The sequence below is a fragment of the Rhynchophorus ferrugineus genome, unplaced genomic scaffold (assembly GCF_030347505.1).
Source record: "Rhynchophorus ferrugineus isolate W39M unplaced genomic scaffold, kcgeb_rfMv2 rfM1, whole genome shotgun sequence".
In the NCBI taxonomy this organism is placed as follows: Eukaryota; Metazoa; Arthropoda; class Insecta; order Coleoptera; family Curculionidae; genus Rhynchophorus; species Rhynchophorus ferrugineus.
In genome coordinates, this window is record NW_027472580.1 from 93,711,979 (window position 1) to 93,721,625 (window position 9,647).

The 9,647-nt window shown below is 32.4% G+C and overlaps 1 protein-coding gene across 2 annotated transcripts; it reads right to left on the bottom strand.

Annotated features, from left to right (window-relative positions):
- Positions 1-1,012: 1,012 nt before the first annotated feature.
- Positions 1,013-8,717, bottom strand: LOC143192660 (calaxin). Of its 2 annotated transcripts, XM_076398139.1 has the most exons (5): positions 8,510-8,716; positions 7,993-8,253; positions 2,855-2,975; positions 2,543-2,796; positions 1,013-2,253 (listed from the first exon to the last, which is right to left on the bottom strand). In XM_076398139.1, exons 2-5 carry the CDS (start codon positions 8,250-8,252, stop codon positions 2,031-2,033), a joined length of 858 nt encoding a protein of 285 aa, XP_076254254.1. In that variant the 5' UTR covers position 8,253; positions 8,510-8,716; the 3' UTR covers positions 1,013-2,030. The 2 variants fall into 2 exon arrangements, with proteins under 2 accessions (XP_076254254.1, XP_076254260.1); XM_076398145.1 differs by having other exon boundaries at positions 7,993-8,717.
- Between the last annotated feature and the right edge of the window lie 930 nt (positions 8,718-9,647).

Consider the following 9,647-nt stretch of genomic DNA (forward strand, 5'->3'; position numbering starts at 1 on the left):
GAAACATTAAAATAAATATTTCGTCTATGACATTTTATGTTCAATATAATTAATTATATTTTCACGTAGCATAGTAAAAGGTAATTTTATTAATCAAACCATATAATCGAAGCAGGAGTTTCACCCGGTGACCTTTTTTTATTCCATTTTGATCGTTCATTTGCCATCATTGTCGTGGAAGAAAAATACAAATTAAATACAATTATGGTGAACGGCGCTGCGTTCGAATAACTTTGATTTGAAAATATTAAATATAGAACAAGCCATTCGTGATATTCGACATTGCATGAGCGGAGACACGAAACTTGCTCATATGTCTCATCTTTTTGCCGGATATTCGACCGCTTGTTTTCGGTGCTTGCCAGAACAGCATATTTAATAAAATGGGAAAAAAGTTCAAACCCGTTGCCTGATAAATTTCCACAATGAACATCCATTTTCTGTCTTTTTTTTGTTGTACTTCCGATTTTATATCGGAAATTTATGACTTTATAAGAACCAGGAAAGAAAAACGTTTTATTGTAATTGCATAAATAATATTTATATGAAATCTATTTCATTTATTATTTAAAATTTCGATAAATTTGTAAAATATTAGCCGAAACAGTAATTCACGTTTTTTAATGATAAACTAAATTTTCTAAATTAAATAATTGGGATTTTCATATAGTCCGATAATTTTTGTCCTTGTTCGACTTATTACATTTTCATATTTTATTAATACTTTGTATTTACTTTGGAATGGCAGAACGTTTACGAACATTGCTCACTGTTAATGCTTTCTTGAATAAAAGTTTTTAAAAATAATATTTCTTATTTAAAATTGAAAAATCAATCTTTATCGTATGTTCTGCATATTAAATAAGATTAAGTAAAAAACCATAGTTCTTTCAATAAAACAGCCAATGCACATCAAAATTTATAATGAAATGTTGTCGCACCAAATTTAAGTTTTCGTTTATTTTGTCTCTGGCGACAAAATACTAATGTAATTAAAATAATGAAACAAAAATTACGTTATAAAATATAATTTATTTTAACATTGATGTATATTTAATACATATTAATTGAAGGACTTAAACTACAGTTAATTAAACAGCCACAATAGTTTATGGGTTAGAGTTGTTTAATTAGATTTACATTGACATACGACAACGGTGTCGACCAGTACCAACACAAATCGAATTTTATAGACAGATTTGGTTATATCTTTGGACATACAGTCTTCATTCTGTCTCTTTGTAACTAGAGTAGTGGTAATTAGTAAAATGAGAAAGAAAAATGCTTCGAGTTTAAAAGATATTATACGTTTTTATAAACTGAATTTGGCAAGGCGTTCAACGGTATTGATGACGTGCATTGGCTGTCTTATTGCAAGGACTATAAATAGGAATTACTCTTAGTTTATTTCCCGGATTGTTGAAATATTTGCCGTAATGTGGTTATTACTGATTTACATTGGAAAGAGTCTTGATGGTTAAGAATATTTCCTATATGATTATCTCATCGTCAACTGATGGTGTAGATCATTAAATGTGACAGAAGCATCATTATATCCAGTAGAACTTAATTACTTTGCTGGCTCATACTAAAAGGGTCTTGAATAGTAAGATGTTTTATCATTAGCAGGACATTTAGTCATAGCTCCAGCTTTACCTTCATTGAATAATTTTCATTCTACTTCAACATTGTTATATATTAGGATTAAAGGTGTTGATCCGAAGTGGTAAAAATAATGGCGAATAAGACTAAAGTAATAGTGGACAGATGATAGTGAATTTTGTCTATATTGAACTAAAGTCGCATGAATACTAAACCAATATACCGAACCAAACCACAAATAACCATCTTGATAGCAATAAACAACTTTAATGGTTTGAGGAATAAAACATAGATTTCAAGAGCAGAGGAATTATAGAGAATATAAGTGTCAGTTACTTCTAATGCGTTAAAAACAAAATTCAAACACCAACTGGAAGAAGAAGCGTCCTGACGCTTGACAATGAAGCTGGATTCTCTCGTTGTTGGTTTTAAAATTTCAGAGTAGCCAGGAAAGTAAGTTTCGATCCCTCGGTGGGAAGGCATCTCCCAAAGGCCTCCAAAAGTAAAGGCTCCCCGGTCACCGTTTCTTTATAGTCTGTCAGTGATACTTTTCCGTCCTTGTCTTTGTCCATCTTCTTCAGAATGATATCCACCAGATCTCTTACGCTTTCTTCCGGATCCTCTTCCTGTGGAAATTTGATGAGACAATTTCTGATAACAGAAAAAATAGTTTACGTTACGTTTGTATACTATATTGTTGTACTTGATATTGATATTGTTGTTTAATAAACTTTGATTCAAAATTATATCTTTCTGATTTTTGGTTAGGCTATGAAAACAATAAAATTATTGTACATTTGGAGTAGGAAAATATACCAGGCACTATCAACAATCAACTGCTCAGTATATTGTGGTTTATATTCTGAAGGTATAATATCTTTACAAGTGAGGCTGACTTGAGGTAAATGGCATAACCTGACATAAATAACCTAATAAATACCTCAGTAGTAGGAACATTTCATCTTTCGTGATATATCCATCTCCGTTGAGATCATACACGGCAAAACAGTACTCTATCTGTTTGGTGAGGCTTCCCCTGAGAAATAACGACATTCCATGGAACCAATTCTCCAAAGTGATCAGTCCGCCATTGATTTTGTCCCAAACACAAAAAATCCTCTCCATCAACATATTCTCGGTGATTATGTCAAAGGTATTGTGAAGTACTTCTCTAAATACCGTCCTGTCAATGCCCTAGAATGTACCAATATGTTACGACGGTCTTTGTCTTGATTATTGTTTTTAACTATACCTCTGAGACAGTGGTAGCTGTGGTCATAATTGAACTAGGCGATTTCACAGCGTTTTTCGATGAAATCTTGTTAAAGGTGATCAATTTTTTGTATATTTTATACAAGGCTTCAATTTCATTCCTATAATACAGAAGAAAATTATCAAGAAATAATTTCAAATAATTTAAAATTAGTACATGTAAAATCCACGCTTTTTGGAGTTTACGAGATAGAGTTAATATTTTTGCTTCTATTCAATGTTTTTGTACCAATATTTTGCAACATTAATTGTGATAATAAGTATTTAGTACAAATATACGTAAACTTAGAATTCACCTTTATAGAAAAAATTTTAGTATATAATTATTTGATTATGTTTATCTCTAGTTCACTGAAGTCATTTACTCTGTCACTGTGGGCCTCAAATAAATTGTGAATAACATGCAAATCTGCTAGAAAGTCAATTTACTGAAAAATGTTATTGCTTTCTGGCCAACTTAAAAATAATTAATACTGACAACAAAATAGAAAATCATTTATTTTGTTTTAAATCAATCAGTGGGTAAATATACCTGTATCAATGAGTTTACCACATAGAGTCGACATTTTTATTTATATACATTGGTTTTAAGCCAACATTATGTAATATTCAGAATAATTATTAAAATAATAAATTTGATACAAAAATACGCACACTTAGCAGTTAAGTTTATAAAGATATACATCTAAAGTATACTTTTTCGTTTATTTTAATTTATCACTAGCTCGCGGAGCTCGTTTACTTTCGTGATTGGTTTTTGTTGGCCCAGACAAAGCACGAACTTACTCGTATGTTTTCTTATTCTTTTGTGCGAAATTGCCTTCTGTTGGATTTAAATATTCCCAGGCGGAACTATTTTTAATAAATAGAAGCGGAATATTTTCTACAATTGAAAATTAGGGGCTAGACATTTTATCACTGAAAGTATTCCAATTTAATTAACCAGGTACCTGTATCAACGGGTTTACCAGATAGAGTAGACTTTTTATTTATATTTCATTAATAGTTTTTGTACTGTTTATGTTATTATTTGACATTTATAATATTTAACGATAATGAAAACCTAATAAAAAATTACCTTTAACAGTTACGTTTTGAGATAAACTTTTAATGAACCTATTATTTTGATTGTTGTTAATCTCTAACTCTCGGTACTCGTTTCCTTTCCACAAAACACGAAATTACTCATATGTTTTCTAACTCTCTTTCCTCATATTGCGTCCCCTTTAAATTGATAGATTTCTAGACAGAGCTCTCTCTAATAAATAGAAGGAATATTTTTTCTAAGGTAGAACACAAGCCGGTAAAAGTTTTATCATAAATATGCCATAATGATATTTCTTTTATTCGGTTTTTGAGGAAATCCAAAAGATATATTATCTCTTTTTTCATGTAAAGAAATCTATATGGTGATTTTATAGTTCGGCGTCAAATAAATTATGAATAACATAGTTCGAGGTATGCAAATCCGATATTGGAATCGTACATATACACGAAAGACAACTTTCGAAGAAAATGATAGTTTAAATCTTATTTATCACCATATTGCAAAATTATGATAACCCTTATATAGTAAATTAGTAGTATAATTATAATTATTCTCATATTTGGAGGCTAAGAACTTTAATGAGATAAAATTAATATCTATTATCTTAACAAATCCTCCTATCGTTTTAATGGATTCTTTATTATGTATTAATTTGTCATTGACTGGAATGTCGAAAGAATGAACTATCATATGAAGGATAAATAAATGAAATGTTAAAATCGGAAGTACTACCGCAGCTGTCAATAGTTAAACCTACTGAAATGTTCTTCAGTTAAAAACATAAACTATAGTTGATTCAAAGTTATTTCGTACATACGTCATCTAAATTTGTGACGTCAACACGTTGCAATGTTGCCGCATTAACTCTGAGTTTTAGTTCGGTTTGGCTTTGACATACAACAAAATGATAATCTAAATAAAATAATTAAAGAAAAATGTTATGAAATTTGATTTATTTTAACATTATAGTACAACTAAAAACTACTGTTAATTATACAGCCACAATAGTTTATAGGTTAGAGTTATAACCTCTTATCACTATTGCTTTCAAGAATTTAGCATACACTTGGCAACCGGACCACTTTGACAGGCTCATTAGTTTACGTGTGCGAACTAATCAGACAGCATTGTGTCTCTGTTTAACTAGAATAAAATAAGAAAGAAAATATTGTCTGATTCTGAAACGAATTTTCAAATTGCAGTGGGCAATTATTGTACAAAAAACTTTGAATAGATTATATGTATTAATTTCTCATTAATTGAAATGTTAAAAGAACGAAATGTCATATGAACGATAAATAAATGAAATGTCAAAATCAAAAGTTCTACCGCAGCTGTCAATAGTTAAACCTACTTAAATGTTTTCCAGTTAAAAACATAAACTATGTAGTCTTATTTATATTTTATAGCTTTGTCGTTAGAATAATATTCTAATATAGAATTATAAATAAATTTTAAGAAAATACATAATTTTATTTATGTTTAAATTAGTACTGGATAATATTGAAATTACTGTTTATATTGTAATGTAGATGGTAGAAGATTCATAATTTATTGTATTGAGCGATATGTCAGAATATAATTCTAACTAGTTTAATAATTATAATTAAATAGTTTTAATACATTTTGTTTCTGATATGTGTTGAAACATAACCTTGAAATATGACGTTTTGGATATTAGACTTTCAAACTACAGGGAAATGAACAAGATATATAGTCTATTCAAAGTTATTTTGTACATAAGTAATCTAAATTTGTGACGTCAAAATGTCGCAAAGTTGCTGCATCAATTTTGAGCTTTAGTTCAGTTGAGCTTTGATATACAAGAAAATTCTAATCTAAATAAAATAATTGAACAAAAATATTATCAAATATAATTTATTTTAACATTATAGTACATCTAAAAACTGCAGTTAATTTTACAGCCAAAATAACTTATAGGTTAGAGTGATAACCTCTTATCACTATTGCTTTCAATAATTTTGTATACGTCTGACAACAGGACAACTTTGACAGGGTAATGACCCTTTACGATGATGTTTACGTGTTCGAACGAATCAGCATTGTGTCCAAAATGAGAAGGAAAATTCTCTGATTCTGAAACAAATTTTCAAATTCCAGCAGGCGATACATTGACATCTTGATGACGTATGTACAAAATATCTTTGAATGGGCATAATATATGATTGGATCACTATATATGTACATAGGCATTTCAATTGATTATGCGTATTGTATGCTAATTTTAAAATGATTATGTTTTTACTTACTTGTAATTAACAAGTAAGTAAAAATTTTATATATAGCTGCGAAAATGATGGTTGTTTTTTTATGTCAAACCATTTGATCTTGTGTAGAGTAGTGTAGTAAGATGCATTTAATAGAAAAACGTGTTAATACATAAATATTATTACACCAGAGACTAAGATAGGGCCGATGGATTCTCCTAGGTATATACCTAAATTAGTTTATTGTAAAGACAATTTGTAGGTTAGCCTAGCAGCGACTAGTAATAATGCAATGAATAACAGGTCAATTGAAAAGTCCCTGACCTGACACGTAGATGGCGCTAACCTAACCCTTAAAAGATGCGTCCATAAATTTGACAGCTGTCAGATCATTAGTTTGTGAATTATAGCATCTTATAGAATTATAACTTTTGTTATTGTGAAAAAAATGGATAAAAAGGAATTTCGCGTGTTGATAAAATATTGCTTTTTGAAGGGAAAGAATACACTTGAAGCAAAACTTGGTCACTGTGGACCAAAAATAACGAAGAGTTGATGACTCGGAGCAGTGTTTGAAGATGATCAAGCGTAATAACCCGCAGTTTTTGTATCGATATGTGACAATGGATGAAATATGGCTCCATTATTTCACTCCGAAGTCCAATCGACAGTCATCAGAGTGGACTGTACACGATGAACCCGCTCCAAAGCTTGGAAAAACGCAACAGTCGGCTGGCAAAGTTATGGCGTCTGTATTTTGGGATGCGCATGGAATAATTTTTGTTGACTACCTTGAAAAAGGAAGGACCACCAACAGCGGCTATTACATAGCGTTATTGGACCGTTTGCTTGACCAAGACAATGCACCGTGTCACAAGACAGTGAAAACGATGGCAAAAATCCATGAATTGGGTTTCGAATTGCTTCCTCATCCACCGTATTTACCAAATCCGCCCCCAGCGACTATTTCCTGTTCTCAAATCTCAAAAGAATGCTCCCTGGGAAGAAATTTTCGTCGAATGAAAAGGTGATCGCCGAAACTGAGGTCTATTTTGAACCAAAGGACAAATCGTACTACAAAAATGTACTTGAAGGGAATTATGTTAAATAAAAAAAACTAATTTTACCAAAAAAATGTGTTAATGTGTTCAATATTATTTATTTTTGTGTAAAATTTGCAACATTTAAGACACACTTTTTAATATGAAGAAATACATAACTGAGATTGCGTTCAGCACTTGGATGAGAGATATTATCGCACAAGGCATACTCTCCAGACCTTGCCCTGTCCTACTATCAACTTTTAGCATCAATGGGACACGCGCATGCAGATCAGTAGTTCGCTAATTTCGAACAAGTTAGAAAAGGGCTTTATAAATGGTTTTCCTTAAAGGACAACTAGTTCTGTTGGGATGGCAGCTATAAATTGACTGAGTGTCTTATGATACTTTTGTTATAATGTTCAGTGGTGTAGTAGTTTAAATGTATTAATACTTTGGTGATTATTGAAACTGAATGGAAATTAAATTAGATTTAATTAAATGCAATTTAATAAGCTTAGTGACTGTTAGTTTTTGAGACAGTTTGCATGCTTTTCAATATACAGAAATATATTACCATTATTAATATTATATATCAAATATATTTCGGTCCTTATGTTATTGTCAAAGCTCTTTAAAGTAGTATAACATACTATTATGTGAGAAACATGATCATTGGTTTAAATTGGCAATTTATAAACTCGTTTGACAGTCTCGCTTTGAACAAATAATCATATAACCACTAATTCTGTTGACATTTATTCACTACAACAAACCTATCAAGTAATTAATGTCAGCAAACCTGGAAAGCAGCGTATCCCTTTTGAGTTTTTCCATCAGCTTCGGCGAGCACTTGTACACCTCCTTCTCGCCCATCCTCTTGGCTCTTCGCGCCTTGCCTCTGCCACCCTTAGAGCTAGCCCCAGAACCCGAGGCGATAACGCTCCTGCTCCTCACACAATGTATGAACCTGGTGATCCCCCTCAGGGCTATCGCGCCCTGGCGCATGCTCAGTCTCGGTTCGGATGAGATCTTTTTCGGAGAAGCCGATGATGATTCCATGCTGTTCCGCACACACGTAGGCCAATAAAAAACCGATTAAAATAACCGTATCGGCAAGAAGAAGACATCAAATCGTCATTAAACCGAACGGTTTTATTGATGGGAGTGATTCCGATAGTTCCCGGCGATCGATCGTGGATTTTTTTATCGTTTCCATCGGATTCGATCACGCGAACTTCGGATGAGGGTTCGGTTCATACGAGCAATCAATGGACAAGTGCTAGATGAGGTGCCGGTGCATGAAAACAACAATTTACCTGACGAAATGCAATCCGGACGTCGGTCTGGCTATCACGACTGGATTATCGAACAAACTTTCGTTCGGTTCGGGTGTGCGGCCGAGTTTTTTCGGTCATATAAACACGGAGGCACTTCGGGGGCGAATAGACGCCCTCCTGTCCGTTTGGGGTGGATCTTTTCATCCTTTCTTCGGTTAAATGGCTCGTAGGCTAATCAATTATGATTATAATTGGCCGTTTAATATTATCCCCCACTTTTGGTGGTGTTTAATTGGATATTCATTCATTCGGTTTCTGATTAATGAGTCATTTATTACCAATCACAGAAAAATATAATGATTATTTTGTATGGGGAAAACTAATCGAAATAACATTTATTCACTAATCTTATTATCATTAGAAAGACATGTTTTCCGTTTAATTATATAAATATTTATAATAGAAATGACATATTTTGAAGACCAATGTGTATCTTTTCGAAAATTGCTTAAATGAATTTTAAAAAATTGTCGAAGAAGACCGCCACTGTGCGTCCAATGTGCTTCCTCACTGTTTACCAAACACGTCCTAACCGAATGCCGAAGATACAACTCGCAAAGACGGTTGGTCAACCTGGGAGGGACGATGGACCAGTCCCTTAGGCTGGAGAACCTGGACAAGCTGATTAATTTTCTAACCGTAACAGGACTACTACTAGAAATATAATAGTGTCCATTTATGTAATATCATGCATGTTCCTTTACATTTTTTATATCTTGTATCCTTATCACTGTCATGGGTTGTGCGATCATTATACTGTAGCATCCATATGAATATACATGCATCTGCAATATACTTGCAACATAATAGGTCAATTGAAACATCCCAGCCCTACCATAGTAAAACACATAATTTTGGTAAAATTAGTTTTATTTATTCAACATAATTCCCTTCAAGGGTGATACACTGATTATAGCGACCCTCCAACTTTTCGATACCATTTTTGTAGTACGATTTGCCCTTTGCTTCAAATAGGTCTCAGTTTCGGCGGTCACCTCTTCATTCGACAAAAATTTCTTCCCAGCGAGCATTATTTTGAGATCTGTGAATAGGAAATAGTCGCTGGGGATCAAATCTGGAGAATACGGTGGATGAGGAAGCAATTCGAAGCCCAATT

Excerpts from the sequence above, each read along its gene's own strand:
- LOC143192660 (XM_076398145.1), bottom strand. The coding sequence starts at position 8,252 with ATGGAATCATCATCGGCTTCTCCGAAAAAGATCTCATCCGAACCGAGA. Across the intron at positions 2,797-2,854 it reads CAGCTACCACTGTCTCAGAG|GGCATTGACAGGACGGTATT; the intron begins GTATAGTTAAAA and ends GGTACATTCTAG. Across the intron at positions 2,254-2,542 it reads GAAATGTTCCTACTACTGAG|AAATTGTCTCATCAAATTTC; the intron begins GTATTTATTAGG and ends TTCTGTTATCAG.